The sequence below is a fragment of the Cydia amplana genome, chromosome 16 (genome assembly GCF_948474715.1).
Source record: "Cydia amplana chromosome 16, ilCydAmpl1.1, whole genome shotgun sequence".
Taxonomy (NCBI): domain Eukaryota; kingdom Metazoa; phylum Arthropoda; class Insecta; order Lepidoptera; family Tortricidae; genus Cydia; species Cydia amplana.
The window spans coordinates 8394619-8419051 of record NC_086084.1 but is presented as its reverse complement, the minus strand read 5'-3'; the positions used below and the strand labels follow the sequence as shown (position 1 = coordinate 8419051).

Sequence of the window (24433 nt, the reverse complement as noted above, 5' to 3'; positions counted from 1 at the left end):
TCCATAGCGCCAAGAACGCTTAATAGCGTACGCTATCAAAAGGAACTTTAATGCTTTAAAGTAAGGTTTATATTCAATTAAATTTTGACTTAGATTCACTGAGACCGGAGAGAAGACATGCGTTAATCGACCAGCTAATCGACTGATCACTTCAGAAGTGCAAATATAAACATTACTTGAAAGCATTAAATGCTTTCGTTTGGCGCTGCGCGTCTCCGTCTCAATGGCATTGCACTTTAGCTTAGTGTTGGAGACAGTGGTTATATTCTCTTTGACTCTAGCCTTGGGAGACAAACCCTTACTAAAATAATGGCAATAATTGTTTTGCGATTAAAAAATAAAACAAAGCATATTCCACATTTATATTTATTGTTGTGTTAAAAAAATCTATACAAATAAGTGAAATAATATAATAATCATAACCATACATAAGAGAAACTTAAAATATTTAATTGATACTCGGAGGTAATAAGACCTTAGTTCACGTGTCAAACAGTATCAACTAACATCAGTCGCACGAATTTCATGACTTCACTCTAGTCACCAACGCGTCCGTACAGGCCACCGCGGGTCGAGGCCTCGTACAAACGTCTTCAACACGGCAACAGTTACTTACAATAGTCTAATAAACAAGTCTAACACGCATATCCTCACATAGCTTAGCCTACGAATCTTATTGATCTTCTCTGTAATAATTGTGATGGCGCCATTGTATAAGAAAATAATAGTACTTAAAAATTGACTAACTAATAATACAATACAAATACAATTTATAAATTATATTGCCTATAAGACAGACAAATTGATTGCGGTAAAGCGTTAAGCCTATAGCATATTTATACAGCTATAAAATGAACTTAAGAGTATACAAATAAATCGTGGAAATAAATCAGGGGTCGTGTCGAATCCTATAGTTAACAAACGGTAAAACAATTGAAACATTTCGATATAGCACTACTTTTATAACCAGATGCCTTGAACACTGATCAATTTAAAAACATTTTCGTTTCTATTCACAAGTGCTTTATCCACAGTGCATGAATTAGAATATTTTGTGACGTTAAAAATGCATTTTGAGGCACCTTATTGTTTAGGTAAATATTAAAAGTTATTTGTGCGACAGTTGCATTATTTTTACCGCGATATATCTCAATTACCTCACTATTTTTGTCACAATGTTCGTATTAACTATTGCGATCCGATTGGAATGGTCGAGTCAGTACACTGTTTAATACCAACATACTAATATCATATAAATAGTACTGAATCATATGAGATATCCTTATCTACAACTAAATTTTGGAGGATATTTTAACAATGAGAGAGGAAAGAATGGTGTAGGTACAGAAAATTGCACTGTTTAGGTGATATTAGGATTGGAATTATCGTCAATTATCTTCAAGCTTACATAAACAACTACGCGTCTGTTAAATGTTCTGAGGATGTCACGGTTCGTCGCAAATGAGTCGCGTCGCCACACACATTTACACTAAGCACCGGGATTCAACATAAATATTGCACACTTTTACTGTAACATTTAACACAATGTGCAGTACCAACGAATGAGAATTTATGCCTGATGTTGTCGATCTTCGTTGACATTATATACGTAGTATACATATATTGTAAGTTACATATATATAAGTTAGGATACAAAACCTACACATTCAAAAATACTTATTTACTTAGGCCAATCATCTTACTTATAATAAAGTAAGAAGCTGAATACAAATAAAAATAGTCGATCGACATACGTGGCAACATTAAACTTAACATATAAGTCTTGGCACAAATAAAATATCAGTTTTGGATTCATGTTATGATACAATAATATAATAAAATCAGACGTTCTTATATCGTTGAGCATGATGAATCGATCCTATTATATTTTAAGGGAAGTATACTTCAGTTACCGATATAGCATTTTATATATTGCGACAGTATTATTTTAAAATCATAATATGACTCGCGTTACAATTTCAATCAATCGTGTTTTAAACAGGCTTATCGCATTTAAATTACATAAATTAGATCCTAATATCTAAATACCCTCAGAACAATTAATATGTATATAAAATTCAGTTCTTTAATAGGATTATTTGGCATCTATCACCAATACCGATACTACTTTAAACATGGTATACGAAGGTGAAATACCTAATTGGTTAATGCGCCTCATCAAAACATAAATCCTTACAAAAGACATGCTTGGCGCATGATAATTTATTAATATCCCTGCCGAGCCTAAATTTCCTCCTAACACACACACATGCGATGTGATACACGTACTCGCTCCGGACGCACGCACACACGCCCGATCTAGCCACTCACTCCAATATAATGCGAAGACGAAACCGATTTGTAGTTATTTAGACACGAAATAGCCTCTTTCTAAACTCCATTCAAACTAATCGACAACCTTTAAATGTCTTAAAGCCGGGAATGCACTGATTCACAGTGAGTATTCACGAGCAGTAGTTTTTTATTAACTTGCAAGTGAAGTTGTTAATGGGGTACATTGGTAGGTACACAAGGTAGGGGCGCTCACGAAAAATAGTAGTAATAGTAGAGACTTCCAAAGAAATGTTAAAAAGCCCTAATCGTATGAATGAACGTAATCAAAATGAAATGATTATTTTGAAACATTATCAGCCTAACCATATAAAACGTACTACTTATGAGGTGTACTCGAAACTCTGAAAACTGTTTAAGTTCACCTATGTAAGCTAAATATAAATATATTTAGGAAAAATCGTAAAAAGTCTAACTAAACTTATTACCGATCCAAGAGTAATTAAGTGTCTACGTCGTCGTTTTATTTTATTGCAAACCCATTCTCGAACTCGCTTCACATTGCAATAATAAAATCTCGTCTGATTCAAACCTCGTCCGTGCATCGAACACATTTCGTCCATGTTCTAGATCGTTCGAGACTAATCGTGCTATAACAACCTGTATATTTCGGAACGGGTCTGCGCGACCGCAGTCGCAGTGTTGTTACTCTATACATCTGTCAAAATACGGTAAGGCGAGAAACAATGTAAAGTAACCATTGTAGCAGATCCTCATACAATTTGGACCCGGCGTTATGATATTGACTTAAATCTATATTGACAGGTGTATAGATATGTACTGTCTACCCTTTGTTATTATAATGAACCTAACATAATCGCACATCCGTTGTTTATCAAATTGAAAACAATTTCTTGACAAACAACGTTTTACATTTTGGCTATGTTGCATAACAATTTTTCCAGAACACTGCCGCAGTAGTATAAACGGTATGAATATTAACTAAGTCGATAGAAAATAAAGGACGGCTGCAGCGTAAGAATATTAGCAAAAAAATGTTTAACAGTTTTAAAGGAAGTACTTTGAGCAAACGTTTCCCAGTCAGCCGCGGCAGTGTGCTAGATTTTCATTAACAAAATAATAACTTATGTAGATGGGGCGGTCAAGTCGGTTGCTAAGGCGGTGTGGCGCGCCGCGTCACCCTACATCTCGACGCCGATGAAACTCAACCGAGGCATAGAGAAAAAAATACATAGAGTGCTCACTCCATACATCAGTTTTAGTACCAAAAAGACTATTAGCATCTAGCATCGAGTAGCGGAACTATCAGTACTGCTACTTGACAATAGATGTAGCACCGACCGGAAAGTTTTATGCTGTTGAGATAAGACTTTCCGGTCGGTGCTACATCTATTGTCAAGTAGCAGTACTAATAGTTCCGCTACTCGATGCTAGATGTGGACACTGATATTAATAGTCTGAACTGATGTATGGAGTGAGCACTCTTGTCTTACTATATTTCTCTATGACCGAGGCTAACGGCCGTTACCACCTCCATACGATCGCACGTTCAGCGGTGAACTCTATCCAATTCGAATAAGGTTCACCACTAAACTATGTATATGACAGTCCTGTAGGAGTCATAGTGGTAAGTCTGTAGCACAGACGACTAATCTAATAGACATCAGAGGTCATAATGACAGATTAACCAGATAAAGCCGAAACGGCGGCCATTTTGTAGTTTAAGCGAGCATTTGTCAATTAGATGCAGTACAAAATGGCGGCGCGTCAGCGGTATTCAGTTTCTCACGTTATCTCAGCGTGTCTATCAGCTAAGTCGTCTTCGGTTGCGTAGTTTCACGTGGTGTCGGGACGAGCTAGGGTCCGTGGTAGGCGGTAGCGAGCGTGTTGTGGCGGACGCCGTGGTGGTGGCAGCCCTGGTGGCGCGGACGCACGGGCTGCGGTTTGGCGGGGAGGCCGGGGATGCCGGGGAGCGGCATCCCCTGCATCACCGGGGGCAGCTGCTGCATCGCGGCCTGCGCCTGCAGGTGCCCGAGGCTGGCCTGGTGCGCCTGCAGCTGGTGCATCTGCAGGTGCTGCAGCGACGTGCTGCCGTGCAGCATTTGCACCTCGGGCGGCATGTGGTACAGGCCCGGTGTCTGTGTGCAATATGTATAGTGTTACTTTGTGAAAGCTGAAGCTTAAGAGCCAACAGGAGTGGTCATTTCTCCATACAAACGTACTCGACTGTTTCCTCCGTGGGTTTTGAAGCTAGAGCAATGATTTTTTCAACACAGATTAATATTGTCAATATCTGTGTCGGACCATTTTGCTTTTTTTGATATTTTTGTTTTTTAAGGCGCTAGAGCCCTTCAAAAATGGCCAAAATGGCCTAATTGACTATGCCGCAATGAGAGGCGTGCTATTCAAAACTGACATCAATTAGTCAAAAAAGCAAAACGGTCCGACACAGATAATATCATAATCATTTAGATTTCCAAATTTGATTACGATTGGTTAAGTTTTGGGGGAGGAAACAGTCGAGTACGAAACCTCGATTTTTGATATTTTTACGCAGGATTTTTCGCCTTGTCCTTATCGCACTAGTTTTAGGCAGGGATCGGATACCGGTATTTTTTGTATGGGAACGGAAACGGTATTTTTTCGTTCTTTGCTAATTACTTCATTTCTAATTGAGCAATCTAATAATACGAAGTCGTAACCTAATACCACAACTGTGTCCTACATTTCGAGTATAAAATAATTCGAAAAATATGGTTATTTCTAAGTTTTTGTAAAAAACCGGTTCCGATCCCTGGTTTTAGGAGCCGCTTCCGTTAGCGAGACGGGTATATTTACCTAAAATATTTAAATCTTAGCTCCTGTTGGCTCTTAAAAGCGTGGCGATGCAATATTACAATTATCTGCAATGTACCTCTTTCATCCCCCAATTATAAGACAGATCGACATTACTAGCCTTGAAACAAATATTGGTCTATAGTGAAGCTGGGTACCTACGTAAGAAATTATGAGTGTCAATGACGTGCAATATGTACAAGTTCGGTCTCTACTAATAACCCTTAAATCCAAAAATCTAAAATTTGTCAGTGAAATTTGAATCTACAATGTAGGACACAAAGTTGATTTTATTTGAATGAAACAAAACAAATTGAACTCTGTTCCAATCGCAAATTATTTAAATTGTATTAAACTTAATAAGTCCTATTATGTGAGCCTTAGGAGGATAAATGTTGTATCTAATCATAATAAAAGTAGTTAGACGAGTTATTCTATACGCAAAGTACTTAGACGAGACGAGACTGCGTGCGTTAAACGAAGGTTAGCTTCCTTATATACTATTTTAACTATCAATACTTTCAAAGTATTCAAACGTTGCAACAGAATTAACTATACATTAAAGTTCAATTACACATATTACTAGCAATTACGTTATACAACATAAAATACGTCGTTAAGTTCCTTAGAATTCCTCGAGGCATACAATATTGTAGGACGTATTATACGGTATAGGAGTCCACGTTCCTACAACGTGCCGAATCCACTTATTTGCTCATTGTCTGCCGCATGCACATATTATTATCAACAACGTATGCGCTACTTACTATTCCCATTCATAATTGCAAATAATGTACCATGTGGTAGTGATTCATAACATTATCAAGTTTTAGTAATATGAACTTTACTGACTTACAATAACGAAATAATTCTTATTAGTTTTATCAAAGCAAGTAAAATAATGTTCAACATTGTATGTTCTGCGATATCACGCTATCATATTAATGGTATTTTCGGTTTATTTAATATGATTTGCAACAGTTGGCATATTACTATTATACAGCTGTAGAAGTCTGGTCTGAGCAGTGTCGTAACTATACCGACTGGGCCCTGAGGCACCAAAATTGGGGGGAATGCTCATGACCTCTCGGTCGAACTGGGCAGGGGCCCAGCCATCTTATAGACCCACGAGATCTAACCAGCAGCACTAGTATAGCGAATAACGTTACATACATGATGCTGGTGCGCGTGTCGGTGGGGCGGCAGGGAAGGCCTGGCTCAGTAGGCGGACGCCTCCTTGTACTCGGAGTTGTCCATGGTGAAGAAGTCCTCGAGCTTCCACTGCAGCGTCTCGAAGGTGGGCCGCTTGAGCGGGTCCTTGTGCCAGCACTCCAGCATGATCTCGTACAGCGGCGCGGGGCAGTTCTGCGGGCACGGCATGCGGTAGCCGTGCTCCACTTGGTGCAGGACTTCGGCGTTTGTCATGCCTGTGGACAGAACAACATATTTTAACCTTTAGCCGCCCATACGTCAAACCTTGCCAAGCAAAATGAAATTTTATTTTGTCAACACAAAGTTCAAACTAGAATGGAACAGGAGACCTTTTTATAGGTCTCTGGGCGGCTAGAGGATAAACTGAAATAGATGACATATACTAAAGAAAATGTGACTAAGCCCTTCAGTGGCGGAGGCCGGATTCGAACCGGTGTCGTCAGCTATGGCGGCGTAGTACGCCCTGGACCTCTGGGTCATCCGTCACGGCGGTTACCCGTCCCAATTTCTCGACTATACGTATGCCATCTTAGATGTTAGGCGTCTTTGACGTTTGATAAAGTTTGGTTTGTTCCCAAAGTTGTAGATCTACATATCGACGGTGTATATTACAAATGTCGTAAGGGACATACGACAACGTGTCCCTTACGACCTAAGAAATATCCACCGTCGATATTGTTCCTTGCGAATGAGTTGTGACTATACGAAGCGACTTAGAAATGCTCGCGAGCAAATGCTTCGCGAATGGCGCGCTAGTACCTTTACATAAAAATACAGGCTTTACTAAAAGTAAAGTTCTCATTATTTATTATGAGTTTTATGACGTTATAGTTCAATGACCACGTTTAATACGCTAGTGACATTTTCGTAAATTATCGTTACATTATTGAAAAATGTTAGGCCCGTTTCAATGGTTCGGAGAATCGCATCGCAAATAAAGTCTGCATGAAAAATGGGAACATGATGAAATCATAAGAACATATTGCTTATCATGAGCATTATATACCTAACCTATTCTATGATAAGTAGCGAATCAAATCGTTAGACACGTTCCGTAAAGGTACATTACACGGTAATTAAGCAATTAGTCATCGTGTTTATTTCTCAGTTTACTTAAGATTATTTCATGACTCAATAGTACCACAATTATTAAGAGTAATCAGTTGTAGTTCTTTCACGTTCTATTTGATAACTTCTTTACTATGTCTCGTGCTATTTTAAAAGGGCATGGAAGAAGAGAAAACAATACCTATCAAATTTTGTTTTGGAAACGTTTCTTGAGTACAGAAATCTTAACGTTTACCTGTGTAGTGTCTGTGTATTGTTTATCTGTGTCAGAAGATAATTAAAGATTTATCAAAGGAACGGAAGTTTATGATATGTATTACATAACCGTTTTGTTTTTATCACATAGGTACTTGTAAGTATTTGATCTTATGGTAAAATCAACTACCGTAAAATGGGGTGAGTAGGGTCAAAACTGAAATTCAAACTCCGATAAAATTTTATTTTTACATATTAAAACTGAATGGTGTATATAATAAGTGTTCCGGACGTTTGTATTTTAGTTTCTTTTTTTTTTTGGGTAGTTCCATTTCATAACTTTGACGATAAAGAGGAAAACCCACCTCACCCCGTAGTGCCTCGTATTTGGGGCGAGAGGGGTTTTCATACAAAGGTGATTTTGGAAGATTGTTGGATCGATTTTTTTTATTATGCGTATTACTATAGCTCCATTTTAAATTGGAATACATTATTTTTGTAGCAGTAGCCTTAAAATCCCTTCTCACCCCCCTCTCAAACCTTCTCTCCCCATTCATAACCCACCTCTCCCCACGAAACCTACTCACCCCGTTTTACGGTACAGGTAAATATTTGACTCAGGCTAAAAGTAGCCTGAGTGCATAAAGATGCATATAATTATGTTAGGTATCTTGTAATGTTATGAAATAACAGCATTGTAATTTAAAAGTTTAGGTGTGAAAGCAAGTGGTTGCCTACTTTCGGTTGCGAACGCCCACATACATACTACACGCGCTATTTACGAATGCTGTACAGTCGACGGCAAAGATATGTTTTAATTTTTAACCTTATTAGAGTATGGGACCAAAACATTCCACGACTTCTCTTTCCGTACAGACTACAAGTGAGTAACTATTTACGAACTTCACCTTGTACTCGACAAATGTCGAATTGTTAGCCGACATATCGCCGACAACTGTCAGCGGCCCCATGTCATGGGCACACGCGCACATGTTAAGAGGCAACAGGAGTGGTCATTTCTCCATACAAACGTACTCGACTGTTTCCTCCATGGGTTTTGAAGCTAGAGCAATGATTTTTTCAACATAGATTATTATTGTCAATATCTGTGTCGGACCGTTTTGCTTTTTTTGATATTTTTGTTTTTTAAGGCGCTAGAGCCCATCAAAAATGGCCAAAATGGCCTAATTGACTTTGCCGCAATGAGAGGCGTAGTATTCAAAACTGATATCAATTAGCCAAAAAAGCAAAACGGTCCGACACAGATAATTTCATAACCATTTACATTTACAAATTTGGTTACGATTGGTTAAGTTTTGGAGGAGGAAACAGTCGAGTACGAAACCTCGATTTTTGAGATTTTTACGCAGGATTGCTCGCCTTGTCTTTATCGCACTAGTTTTAGGAGCCGCTTCCGTTAGCGAGACGGGTATATTTACCTAAAATATTTAAATCTCAGCTCCTATTTCGTCTTAACCTAGGTGCACTACATACAGCGACTTGATATTCAAAATATCTTACCAGGGTAGGGTATCCGGCCGTAGGTGACGAGCTCCGTGAGGAGGATGCCGAAGGACCACACGTCGGACTTGATGGAGAACTTGCTGTAGTTAGCGGCCTCCGGCGCGGTCCACTTGATCGGGAACCGGGCACCTACACGCGCCTCGTACTCATCCTCCTGATCAACAAGATTACAAGATAATTATTGTAGGTATTCAGGGATAGAGGAATTTTACAATAAGATTTTTTTATGTTTTGTTACGGGTGATCAAGTCTCGCTTTTCGAAGTAAGTGTTCTTTCAAAGTGTAATAAATATACGAAAGAAAAAGTGACCAAGGCTGGTTGGGTGAAATTGGATTCGTGCAGCCGTGACCCAGATGGTCGAGCGGTTTAGGCATCTGCCGCGATTGCAGAGGACGCTGGTTATTTCCGGCCTTGAGCGCTGGAGGTGCGTGTCAGTGGCGTATAGCTAGGCGTGGGCGAAGTGGGCCTCGCGCGAGGCTCCTCTTGGGGCGCGAGGCCCCTTCGGGAACAGTGAAAGAAAAGGGCCTCGCAGATGCGATTTCGCCCACGGCTAGATTCGTTCACGCTACGCCACTGGACTGGTGCGTGTCCGCATTTTATTCGAAAATGGTAGGCCAAGTAGCCACAAGTTACAGTTGTAATTATGTCTTAACCAACAAAATCAAAGCTTGTATATACATACGTCCTTGACATACACCTGGGCCAGTGTAGACTTGTACAATTGTATCTTGTAGCGTATCGCAGATGGTTTAGATGAATAGGACGATACATTTACGTCACACCATTGTAACATTATATAATAAAATTTTCACGTGTTTAAATAAATTATTATTTATTTTTGAGTTGTTAGCTAGGGAGAATATTTCATGCGTATGGGGGTCATCCCAATACAATGCGATTATCTCAAATTCGCGCGAACTTGCGGTAATCACGTAGTCGCATGGGATTAGGACGACCTCTATTTATGTAACTTTCTATACAACGTTTAGACTCGCGATATAGAAAACAAATTGTTATGCGACTTCGCATTTGCTTCGGCTTTGTTGCACCTTCTATAGGTATTTAAGTCTTAAAACGCTCAACTAGTGCGCAATTTATCTTAAAGAAGCATAAATAAAATAAAAAAAAACTCAGCGAACTAAATACTCTTCGTATCCACTACCTTTAGGTTAACGTTAACCAAATAACTGTAGAATCATATCCTTGTAAGATTTTATACCATAATTAAAAAATGTATCACGCGACTGCTAAATAAATATACTTAGTGCAAAATAAATAGAACAACACAGACTGCCATTGTTGTTCTTGCGAAACGGTTGGCGGTGTTAAATTTCTAATTTACATTTCATACCTATTGTTGTAAGCAGTTTGACGTGTCGAGCTCAAAATATTTAATAAACACTTGTCTAATGTCAGTCTTACGAAACAAGATGAGAAGTGTACTGTTTTATATGTTCTTGTAATGCATACAGAAATTATCTTGTTCCTTTCACTGCGTCGTCTTAGATCGACGGCCGTAGAACAACATTTGTAATAGTTCGCGACATGCTAAGTAAATCTGGCTTTTAAATGCAGATGTTAGGTATCAACGAACGTACGTACATAATAATAGTGTGTCTGTTGTATTCAGACCTTGAATCAAAAAAGATCTTGCCATGACAAACTTAACCATGTCAAGCGTATAAAAAAATTGGAAATCATTCAGTTGATAAGAATAGGAGTAAAACCCGGTAATATTAACTCAAGAAGCCAACAATTGGCCATAAATAAATAGGTTCGATTTCCTTTGGTGAACTAGTGATGGTGTTTATTAAAACCATAAAGCTACTAAATTATTAGAATAAACTACTGTACCTACCTATGCTAAAATTATAAGTAAGTACCTACAAACTATTATATATATAAATTTTTGGTTTTGCTTTGATATTTTTCCGAATTGCTTATTAAAAATTTGTTGTTATTATTGTTACATTAAAGGAGAAACATTATATTATTTAATAAAACAATGATGACTCATTTATATTGCTATTTTTAATTGATACGATTGCTGTCATTAGCTCATTACTATTCTATTCTAAATACATATAAAATGAACTAATAGCTGTGAATGATTTTTAATTTCCCTGGTCATTTCTATCATACGAAAGTATAATTGTGAATTTCCTATTATTAATGTGGTGTAGTATTGGTCTATGACGCACCCAGACGCGGTTAAGATGCGGTTTAGAGCTGATTATCACATGAAAGATCACGTGCTGTGGTCAGCCGATTTACATACAATAAAAGTACTGACTGATGGACATGGTGTTCAAGCATTGGGGCTGATTCTGTTTTAACAATTTGACATTGTTTTCAACTCACTTTGATATGACCTTGGGTCATGTTATCATTATCAGGTATCTCACGCGGATCAAAAGTGCGAGCGTGATACCTTATGTGATATAGCGCGACTCCTGGGTGCATTTCGTCAGCACCAATCAAGGTGAGCTGCTGACGCTGATTGGAGTTGGTCACGGTTGTATCAAAATAAGATGACAATCTTATCAAATTGTTAAGATTGAATCGGCCTCCATGTAACGGAAATACGTAATACTTTTAGTTAGACAGTCATCTAATAAACGTGTATCAATGGATGCACTGTATACACGTTACCTAATAGGCACCGAGATGCTGAGACTGAGACTTTATTGAAGTATAGACAATCAATAGTAAAGTTGCTTCCCATTTGCCTTTTTTTCCTTCATATCCTGACACTACAGTACGTCAAGTACAGGGTAAATCGAATTTACAATAGCGATAGAGAGACTCGCGGTAGGCCCTATTGGGACTCAAACTTTAGCGAGACAGTCTCGCAGATTCATTACATTGTAATTAGGTACACTAATTTAATTATGCCCTCCGTTACTGTTTCCAACAAGCTAACGGTAAACACGCGATGATTCACGGCCAATAAGCACGTAAACCCACTTAGCTTTATCTCGGCCAGAAATAGGTCGGAGACATAAAGATGAATGAAGTTTGTATCGGAACGTGTCACACGTTCCGGTACAAACTTCAGACTTGAACTATAACGATGAATGGGTAGGTGTCACGTTTTTCATGTTTATTATATGACCATAAATAGGCGATTTGCTTGGAAAGAGCGAGTTTTCCCCACGTTATTGTGTTTTTTTTTATTAATCGTTTGTGAACAAGGACTTTTCCTGTTTTCTGGGATAGTACGAACAAAAAAATAGACATAATAGGTTCTTGTTAAATGTAAATATTAATAATTTAACATAATGGTCCTGAGTGGAACTAAATTAGTTTGTTTTGTTATCTATTTACACACAATGATTGTTCTAATAGACAACTATGGATGACATTAAATGTTGTCCATGAAAATATCACAGCAACGAGCACATTTGCATTTGCTTACATGAAAATGGAGATTATAATTTAGTCACGCTGTCTGGAAATTATATACACAAACACAATAGAGAAAGATCGTCAACTGTCAGACTGTCTGTTGTGTTATGTCATCATGTTGTCTAAAATATTACCGAGCATAACATGAGTGATTTATAAATGTGTATGCTGCATACTAACATGTGTCATACCGATGTATGAGCTTCTGCTCGCAATCTCTCTCGAGATCTCTGTGGATGTAGTTCTGGGACTCGAGATACGCCATGCTGACTCTATCTGTGTCTTCTTTTACCCTAATCAACTTGTCTCGCTCTATCCCTAGTTTGTCTTTATCTATCTGCATTGTGTCGATCATATAATAAAGCTTACTTTACCATGATTAGCCTGGCGAGCCCGAAGTCGGCGATCTTGACGATGTTGGCATCGGCGACAAGCACGTTCCTTGCGTCGAGATCTCTGTGGATGTAGTTCTGGGACTCGAGGTACGCCATGCTGACTCTATCTGTGTCTTCTTTTACCCTAATCAACTTGTCTCGTTCCCTCGTTTGTCTTTATCTACCTGCGTTGTGTCGATCATATTATAAAGCTTACTTTACCTTGATTAGCCTGGCGAGGCCGAAGTCGGCGATCTTGACGATGTTGGCGTCGGCGACGAGCACGTTCCTGGCGGCGAGATCTCTGTGGATGTAGTTCTGGGACTCGAGGTACGCCATGCCGGCCGCTATCTGCGCCGCCATGTCGATCAGCTGTTGCAGCTTCAGACCGCGGCCTTTGCCTGAAAGAAAACATAAATCGTTTAACCTTATTGTGACTACTATCGATTACCCCAAAAACGTACCTATACACGAGCAGATAAGATTAGTCTTCCCATCAAAAAAAAATGCGAGGAAAACGTGAGATTAGTCTTCGCATCAAAAAAAAATGCGAGGAAAACGTGCTTAGTACGTCTGGTGTTTCGTTAGATTGTTCTATTTTTATGATGGGTACAAGTACTTGTTAAATCTTTAAATGCCTCCGAGTAAACAGTTCCGAACGAAGTCGTCGACAAACTCAGCAGCATCCCTGCCTACCCGTGTTTCACCAATTTCCCAACTGTTCAACGAAAAATTCATACTTAACAGCATGTGAATATTCGTACAGTTGCGTGCTACATAAGTGGCGTGCAGCCACACCCACAGCTCCGACTGCGTTTAAAAATGACGAATATTTCACCCCAGCAATTGTAATTTTCACATAAATGAAAAGAAGTGTAAACATACTGTATAAACAGTAACGACTGCCTACTTTTCTCACGACAGAAACGAATCATTTAAACGCATTATCGCTGTATGATGTGCCCAGCCTTCTTTTTCAGTAGGGTAAATACATACGCGCTAAATTCGAACAGATAAATAAATTCAAAACAACGATAAGAGAATTAATTCATAGAATCATACCTAGTTACCATAAATAACAATGCTAATACTGCAAGCCATATGTTGTTGTTCACAGTAGCATGGTTGCTGATATTCAGTGACTGTTAATATTATCAAACTATAAACGCGAAAATGATCACTGTATCCATCTTATCTAGTTCCCAGATCAAAACAATCATTTTAGCAACATTTTGACGCTCATCAAGCACTTTATAATCAAAGTTAAGTTGGCACCGCAGCTGTTTTCGAAACACGTTAATCTGTTTAAACCTAGAACACTTGTTTTCACGCAGACACTGCCGATCTAGGCAATGCTAACAGATACCAATAGTTACCTATGTAAATTGTGCCGTGCAATCTGCGAAACGTAAAAGTGGAACGAAAACATTGTCACAGCGTTATAACAGAAAATATCAAACTCGTGCCTAAATCGTAAAGGTTGTTTAAAGTGTTTAAACAAACGATGTCATACTTACTAGTTATGGTAGTTATGCTCGCAAATTAAGACTAAGTATTTTCACAGCTGCAGAAAACCATTATGATAACAAATTTAAAACTGAATTTCGAAAATGTTGCTATAGTAATAAAACTAGCCTATAATTTATAGTAATCTAATACCTTTAAACGAGCAATTCTTGTTTATTTATTTATTTATATATATATATATATATTTCGGGGATCTCGGAAACGGCTCTAACGATTTCGATGAAATTTGGTATGTAGGGGTTTTCGGGGGCGAAAAATCGATCTAGCTAGGTCTTATCTCTGGGAAAACGCGCATTTTCGAGTTATTATATGGTCACCCAGATATTGAAACAAATATGGCAACTTATAATCTTATTTCGAATAAACGCATGGTTCTGCGGGTTAGCTAAAATGCATGCAAAATTCGTACGTAAGGTCCTTACCTTGAAGGTAGTCGAGTAGAGATCCATTCTTCATTAACTCAGTGATGATATAAATGGGTTCCTCCAGCGTGCAGACAGCATACAGCTGAATGAGTTTGCTATGCCGCAGCTTCTTCATGATCTGCGCCTCCGCGAGGAAGTCCTTGGGGTCCATGGTGCCGGACTTGAGGGTCTTGATGGCGACAGGGGTGGTGTTGTTCCACAGGCCCTCCCACACTTCGCCGAACTGGCCGTGGCCGAGCTTCCGGACGAACTTGAGGGACGAACGGTCGATCTCCCATTGGTCGCGTGTTCGGTGAGAAAGTCCCTCCGTTACCGGTTTTTCAACCTGTAAACAATGGAGCGTTTTTCATAAATTAACTTAAGTATTCATTGTTATATAATATAATATGACAGAGTTGGTTTTACTTGGCAGACATGTGGCGGATTGATTTATTATGATATTTATGATGTATGGCTTACTCGGTTATCAGATCGAAAGAGGGTTATCTATTGATGGACGTCAAATTACGAGTAATTACCCACCCAAGATATTTTACGCATATTATCTTAGTTTCTTTTTGGACAGTTAGGGTCCGTTATTTCAAAATTACCTTTTAAGTGGAACTTTCTTTAAAAATAACTTTGTTGAAATGAAAGTTTATCAGTTCCCTAAATTATGTATCCCACGTCTGCACAGAGGGCCTACCGCGAACCACGTTCGGCGTGTTGTCTCCCTGTCACACTTACGTACGAATTTACAAGTGCGACAGAGAGCCAACACGTCGAACGTGGTTCGCGGTAGGCCCTCTGTACCTATAACGTAAAACGTACATGATGTGAAAAGGATCGACGATCGGTATTTTATATGTATTACGTTACTGGTCTTTAAAATTTGGTTGATATCTACTACCGGCCTTTAATCAGGCACATACAATACACGAAGTAGCTGATTATTTACACATAAAAAAAACTAGCGGGATCGTAGCAGACTAAGCAGCGATTAAATACTAACATGTTTAGCTAGGTATTACAGAGTGCAACCACACTGAGTTTAATAAATTAGTCGCAGGACAATAACAATAGTAAAGGTAGTAAAAGCTCTAACAATTATTACCTGAGATAAATCGAAGTAAGCTGATGTCACGTGCACTATCGATAGTGTGACGCATTGTAGAGCAATTGCAATTTAATTTGATTTATAGCTGCATTGTGCTGAGGCGCGCGTATTTTTCCAATTTTCTTTGATTATAGCTTAGGGGCATGGCATGGTACACTGCGTCCGATTCGCACGTCGCTCCAAAGTTTGAGCGAGACAACGCTATATGCGCGTATTATAGCGACATCCCGCAGTGTGCCATGCCACATGTAAATAGATGAAATTTTCTAAAGTGCTCGAATGTCTTTTATGATGTCGATAATTTATAACTGATCCTTACATTTTATTTAAAAAAATATTGTAAAGCAACAAATTGCATAAACGCCATATTTCACCGACAAAATTGCTTGTTTTCATTATAACTGATTAGTTGTAATGTTAGTTATTTGACATATTTAACTAGTTATCTCAATGTTAAAATAAGACATTCAAGGGAAGAGATAATTCAACGGTAATCATCGACACGATAGCGTTTGGAAGAATGGCCTAAGTTCATATGTGGTCCTGCAACTCGAGAAGTGGAGGCGCTTTTTAATTCACGCCACGTTGTAGGTAACGTGAAACCAGTGGGCAGCGACCGCGACGCTCTGTCTGTTTGCCCGTCACGCACAACTATACATTCAGAGACAACGTTTATCAGTCTTTAAATATAATATTCAATCGGTAGCGTACCGGTTGGATCTACTGTAGGTTCCATTTCCGCGAGAGAAGTAGTCTAATCTTTCACATTATTACCTAAATTTTTATTTACAAAAGTTGAAACGAATTAAATCACAATCAGCATGTACCTAAGTTCGATCCAGTCATGTCAATCTGCACGCAGTTTAGTTTTAATATAAGCTTACTGAGATTTTGATTCACTTTTCGTTTGTGGGGTGCCACTTATCCACAAGTCCGAAGGGTCGACGAGGGTATTGGGATCGGTATGTGTCAGTGCTGGCCAAAACTGTAGGACGGATATGTCGGATATGGGTGCTGATAGCATGCCCGAAAAAAGCCTATGATTAGCAATGGACGATCCCAGGCTGATGATGTTGACGATGTTTGGGATCAAGATCGATCTCTTTACAATTCGGTTACCTACTGTGTTAATACTACTTAATACGAATTACATCTACATCAGGACGTCTCCTTCATTTATGCATTGAGTCACGATAACTATCTCCAGATCGCTATTACAATTTTATTATGTAGCTAATACGTATTGCATCTATGTGAAGTTTCTATCTCAAACATATTCGTGTCTCTATGTCATTAAAAATCTCTTTTATCCATTTAGTTTACACGCTAAGTAACGAGACCTAAATGTTTTACATACATATGGCCAGTGTTGACGTAATCCACTGCCGAGTTTGTTGCATAAAGTACGAATTGTTATACAATACATCATATTGGACCTAGTCTGGCTGCAAGAAAATGTCGAAGTTGAGTCTAGACAGGTGCGGGGTCGGTAAACGTAGAAACGAGGCAGCATAGTAACAATAAACAAACACATATTGATTTGACTTGTCTCAATTTTCATTTTAGAGACAGCCGATCTCGAGTCATGTTTTGCCTTGGCTTAGCTAGTGCAGTAGTTCATCTATTGCGAGCTGTATCTGACTAAACAGCAGAGTTGACTAAATATTGGTAAAACGTAAGTCTATTAAGATTTGTTGCTTAATAATATTAACTGTGGTCCTGTAATCTTTTCTTGGCTGATCTTGTTTGGTAATATAATATTATTTAGTGGTGCATTAATGCCGTTTAAGCGGATTACTGAATTACTGCTAGAAAGACGTATATTCAGGTAAATATACCTGTATGACTGGAATAAGTATGCGATTGTTATACTATTTATTTAATTAATCGTTAATTTGTCAGGCAAGTTCAAGATCAAAAATAGGTTCTTTAAAATTGCACTTCTTTGTGACGAAACGAAAACTTTGGTCAATATGATACCATTAGGGCTTGCAATTCGAATATTCGAATATTCGAATTTGTCGAATATTCGACCTGTTTTGATATTCGAATATTCGGCCGCTCAGGTTTCGAATATTCGAATATTTTTTATAACTATAAAAAAATCTATGTCATCCGCTGTAGTTACAGTTTCTGTGTGTTTTACGGGTATTTACAGTGAATGAGGAACGGTAGGTACCCAAATACGAAGGAAATAATATTTTTACTGTATTCCTCTCGATAGACTTCGTGAATACAGTGAAACCTAACTCAATTTAAAAGAAAACGAAATCAAAAAGTATGCTATTTTTACGGTGCGTAAGTTTTAAGTTAATGGGGCATTCTGTTTATTCAGTACAAGCGTACGTTAAGCGAATTTTTGAAGTCTAAACCTTGCCACTTATCGCAATTCTCAAATTTAATCATACCAAACCTGCCCAACTTGCTAATCTAACCATGCACCTTTAGCTGACGAATAAAATCCACCCAGTACTCAACTAAGTTTTTCCTTTAAATATTCCAATATTATATAATTAGCCGACCATTAGGAATAATAACTTGCCAAAACAAATAAAGTAAATAAAGATTCAAAATACAATGAAATTACAGGCCTCTGAGTGATTTCAAGTTAATTTAAATCGGAAAATAATTACCTACTAAAAAAAATATCTTACATACCTAGGTGTTTGGATGGTTAAAGTTATATTATTTCACGCAACGACGCATTTATAATAAGTTTTATCTAGAAATATTAAATACGTCTAATTTTGGTGTTTTCCTTGTTTTTATAAATGTGCCCATCTTATAAATAGTAGGATGATAAAATCTAGTCAATTAAGTGGATTTCTGACAAATATCCTTAGTTTTAGCAATATGTGAAAAAAGCTTTTGAATAAAACGATAATAAACCGATTTCTCGTTCCTTTTCTTATTTTTTATAATATTCGAATAATTATTCGAATATTCGAATACGTCGTCAGAAAAAGTCGAATATTCGAATATCTGAAACTTTCGAATATTTGCAAGCCCTAGATACCATACAAATAAAATATAAACAAAGCATTAATTATACGGTGGTATTGAATTTTTTATATATACATTATAATCGTTTTTGTTATTGAACCGAATATAAATGTCGTTCAGCTGGCACTGCCAGGAACCAGTGCGAGTGAGTCGTAATAAATATAGTGATTCGTATTTTACGGTGAGATAAGTAATATAGCATTTTCCGCACAATTATGTGCAAAACGACTGGGCCAATAAAAATAATCATTGGTACATTAGTAAAATAAACCAGTGACTCAACGCATCAACCTTGTAAATATTGATTGATTTTAATTTCTACTCGTGTATAGATATTTCGGTAAGTATTCTACAATTTATAGTTAGGAGTAGTAGTAGTAGTTATTAAGCAATTAGTAAAGTATTATTTATGCGCCGAGATGAATAATTGTAAAGTTTCCGATTATAAAACGTTTTATAATTTAAGAACTATGAGATCTCTCTTCATTACACAAAATTACGCACTATTGTTGAGAAAAGTTATTGAATGAACAATGTGTTCGTTACGATATATATGACACCGTAAGATTGTGAACCCGTTAGTTTATAATCTAACGTAGGTTAGGTTAGATTATAATCTCCCTACCGTCAGTTTATAATGTAACTAGCGAGATTATAATATGACGAGTGTTTACAATTTTACGGTGACATATATATGTACGTCACATGATGACATAAATGCGTTTTATGACTTTTATGGAACATTTCTTGTCAATTTTACCGTCGTCATAAATATCGAACGTATAAATCTTATCATTTTATTAACGGACGGATGGTCAGTCTAGTAGTAAGCTTTATAGAATAAAATATTTAACAAATATTTTGCTTAATAGACCAACCCAACTTCACAGACAAGATAACCATAAGTATATCGATATTACAATAACTTCCGCACAATAAAAAATAACAATATCTAAAGCTTAAACCACGCACACACACACACACACACACACACACACGCACACACACACACACGCACACACAGACACAATTTTTTCTTTCCTTTTTTTTCCTTATTCTTTGAATTGCTTAATCTCTGTAACTATTACTTTACTTTCATTACCTATTCTATTAGATTAGTCCTTAGTTCTTTACTTAACCTTCACTTTACGAATTTCGATTCCGGCCACCACGTGACAGGCATAGCCTAGTGTGGGGGCCACTGGACATTATGTATTATTAATAAGGTTTTTCTTTTAATAAATATTATTCTTATTCTTATTCTTAAACCTGACCATTATCTTATATTTAATCACAACTATGACTCTCTTGACAGAAATAGAAATCCAAGGAGCTTAATCTATCGAACGAATTAAGAAAATAGGTTTTTACGTTTAAAAATAGCGTTTTTCATTTGCGGTGGTCAACCGATTAAACGCTGGTTCACTAATTGGTTAATCGTTACCTGACATCGAGAATACGGCGAAGTAACCATTTGTTAATTGTAACAACAATACGGAATTTTCGGATTGGTGCGGCTTCTGCCCACAATATATTCGATATTAATTATTCATCGTTCAGATTGTGGTAGACGAGTAGACAGACATGCTTTAATAATACTTCATCAAATAATACAAATACAAGCGAGCCTACGTCTGTTATGTATGACTCATACGAGAAATTACAAAACTTTTCAAACAAATTGTTCGAATTTATAAGGTGGCTGAATATTGTTGTTCATTAAAAATATGCATTAAGCGATTATTTTGTTTGTTGTTTCATAATGTCGGTTGTCACCTTAGACCTACACCGCCGCCATAGGTACAGTTGTACCTATGCTTTGGCAGAGGGCAAATGGTCCGAATGGTGTCTGCCTTCCCGATGTTGCTCGAAGGTTGTTACTTAATTTTTAATAAACATCCTCTTTTTCTTATAAGCAGGTAAAGACTTCAAACTTAAAATGCAACCTTGGACTCAATCGAAAGGCAGAATAAATGGCAATGACAATGGGATTGGCCGAGGGCTGAGGTCAAAGACACATTATCGACCAATATTATCGGACGGTTAATGCAGATTGTACAACAAGCGCGGAAATAAATAGGTACATAAGTATATCCGCTTGAGCTGTATAGATAGGCGCCATTCATTTATTACGTAAGACGATTTTTGCCAGTTTTTGTCAACTATGTAAGAAAAAACAAGAATAGGCTGACCCCCTCCCCCTATATTATCATATATTACGTAAGAAAATAAAGGAAAAAATGAATGCACGCTTGGTTTGTTTTTGTGTTTATTAAAAAAATAACATTTTTGGAATGTTTATTTCTTACAAAGGTAATGGTTAAGCTAACTCTGCACCGTGTTTGATAGCTTAGTGTGTGTATTTTAAACTTCATAATTTCATAGAAATTTAAAAATAACGCATGTTTGTGATCTTACGTAAGAACTATGAAATCCCCCTCCCTAATCTCCCTATCCTTGTAAGAAAAAATAAGACCCCCCCTCTAAATCGTCTTAGGTAATAAATGAATGGCGCCATACAAGGATGCGTGTTAAAGGAAAAAATAGTAATTGAAGGTCTCTGTTTTTATTAATTTCTATTGTAAGGAAATATGATGGCTTTGCATTATACATTTATTTCTTGTCGTTGCGATATTGCAAGAGAAAAATAGATTTCTTGAATAGGCATGCAACGAGGCAACAAGGAATCATGGAATAATGGTTTCAGAGAAACATATATGTTAATATGATCTAAAAAAAACCGGCCAAGTGCGAGTCGGACTCGCGCACGGAGGGTTCCGCACCATCAACAAAAAATAGAGCAAAACAAGCAAAAAAACGGTCACCCATCCAAGTACTGACCCCGCCCGACGTTGCTTAACTTCGGTCAAAAATCACGTTTGTTGTATGGGAGCCCCACTTAAATCTTTATTTTATTCTGTTTTTAGTAAGTATTTGTTGTTATAGCGGCAACAGAAATACATCATCTGTGAAAATTTCAACTGTCTAGCTATCACGGTTTGTGTGATACAGCCTGGTGACTAGTGATGTGCCGCCGAGAAATTACGCACTTACCGTAATTCTCATTAGTGAAAATTACCGTAAATTACCGAGAATTTACGGTAACTTACCCATGAAGTATATTAAATTAGGATTGAATTTTGCTTACAAGTTTTGTGGTTTTAAAGTATTTAAATGTTTTTTACATTATTATTATTCTGTGATATTATTATTTTTATGTTATCTGACACGTGGTTGATTGGTATAATAATTTCTAGTCTTATTTCTCCTTATATTAGTCCCAGCTCTATCTGGGCTTCTGTGTACGGCGGCGGAGCCAAACCGCTTTTTTCTGGGTTACCAATGTTACCATAGGGTTTAGGTTCTGGGCTTTCATCTCCCTCTTGATATTGAACTACCATGTGCCGGGAGGTCTTCGTCTTCCCAGGAATGTTGTGAGGATATTGTATTGTATTGTAGGACGGGCAGATTTCCGTAACTCGACGACGGGCGCCTTTTTTTTTCATGACGGGGGGTGGGGGCTAGTCCAGCCAACCCAACCCCTCAAGAGGAAGGGTCACCCTTCCTCGTGCTGGATCCTGAAAGAGCGACTTCGTGAATCTTTCATTGATACCAGGCATGGCCTTTCGGCCTCCAGCCTGGTTTAGCCAGTGTGCTGTTTCTTTGTATGTTCTAGCAGCAGTGAGCGTACCTTGCTAAAGTAGATCGGGAGAATCGTTTCCGAGCCAATCGCCTCCGCACCTGATGCGTTTTGATGTAATTATATGGCTCAGGGCGATTAAGAGTGCTCTACTGTCGGATAGCATGTGGATGGAGGATCCTACTACCCTCCTCTCCTTGGAGTGATGGCAGCCGCCGCATTGATGATGCCCATGAACTCAGCTTGGAATATGAGTTACGGGCTCCTAGCGGAGTGGTAATGGACACGTTCAGGTCTTCTGAGAAGGTTCCAGAGTCCGACTCACTGTCTGTTTGGGGATGTCCGCTGAGGGGGATGGCCTCTTGCTGTATGTGTAGGTGAAGCGATGGAAGGTTTAGCATGCCCTGAAGGGCATGAATGGCTGCAGACTGTGTGGACTTCGTGTTTTGTAGGGATGTTTAAGAGATTTAACTGGCAAACTATCAAACGTTTCATGTGGCTGGACCGGACCATCCTAAGCCGTCTTTTAGTTTGTCATAAATAAAGGACCACTCTGAAAGATCCTCTCACGTGCTCATTGCGCTATCGAGACAAGTAACAGGACATAGAAAAGTCGAGCGCTATAAATGCAGGATCTTGAGGGCCATCAGGAACTATTTTAATCCGTTAGTACCCACACAGTACAAAAATGCACTTTCCACGTGTTTTATTTTTACTGCGGTAACTGGGTACATTGCAAACCCAGCTGATAAGCGTTTAAGTGAGGTAAATGCAACTATGGGGTTATTGCGTCTCCCCGTTCTTTCTCGAATACGATTGGTCGAAACGCCCTCTACTATGCAACGTTTCATGCCTGAGCTACTTGGAAATGAAACGTTGCATAGTAGAGGGCGTTTCGACCAACCGTATTCGAGAAAGAACGGAGAGACGCAATAACACCATAGTTGCATTTACCTCACTTGACCTTACCTGTTTACAATATAACAGCCTACTTAACTTAAAATAAACACGCGACGTATTAAAATTGTATCTTAAAACACACTTGTTGTAATGGAAGTCATTACAAATCAAACTTTACCTTACACATCAATCCTTGCTTACATATGACATTGAAATATAATATCTGGGAGACCGAGCAGCTTTGCTCGGAAAACATATAAAAGCTCAAAAATCAGCGTTTTCCCAGAAATAAGACCTAGCTAGATCGATTTTTCGCCCTTGAAAACCCCCGTATAGGAAATTTCATCGAAATCGTTAGAACCGTTTCCGAGATCCCCGAAATATATATAAATAAATATATAAGAATTGCTCGTTTAAAGGTATAAGATATGTTTTTTTTAGATTACACAACATTTTGAATTAGGTATTTAAAATCACTGTCATAACTATGAATTTTATACATTTAAGCTAAAATAATAAAGAACTCACTTTATTTTTCGTTAGGCAAGTTTGATTCAACCTACTTTCATTAAAAACATTTAAATCGCACATCAAATGAAACTTATTAAACATTAGTAAAATAATGTAATATTATTGTGTATTTAATCTCTAACATCTAATTACATACATCATTGAGTTCATTGATAAAAGTTAAAATTTATCTTAGAAAAATTACCCGAGAACATTCGCGGAGAAGATTGCCCGTAAATTACGGCGGTAATTTACGGTAATTTTGGTAAAAATCACGTTTGTTTTATGGGAGCCCCACTTAAATCTTTATTTTATTCTGTTTTTAGTATTTGTAGTTATAGCGGCAACAGAAATACATCATCTGTGAAAATTTCAACTGTCTAGCTATCACGGTTCGTGAGA

General features: G+C 37.8%; 1 protein-coding gene across 2 annotated transcripts in view; it reads right to left on the bottom strand.

The window, feature by feature from the left end:
- Positions 1-4298: 4298 nt before the first annotated feature.
- Positions 4299-24433, bottom strand: part of LOC134654954 (tyrosine-protein kinase Src42A) — a 72587-nt gene continuing 52452 nt past the window's right edge. The window contains exons 4-8 of one of the 2 annotated variants that reach the window (XM_063510387.1): positions 14880-15207; positions 13153-13331; positions 9145-9301; positions 6322-6575; positions 4299-4451 (exon numbers count right to left, since the gene is read on the bottom strand). In XM_063510387.1, coding sequence (XP_063366457.1) covers positions 6367-6575; positions 9145-9301; positions 13153-13331; positions 14880-15207 — 873 coding nt within the window. In that variant the 3' untranslated portion in view covers positions 4299-4451; positions 6322-6366. The remainder of the gene's footprint in view (positions 4452-6321; positions 6576-9144; positions 9302-13152; positions 13332-14879; positions 15208-24433) is intronic. The other variant, XM_063510388.1, reaches the window with a different exon arrangement.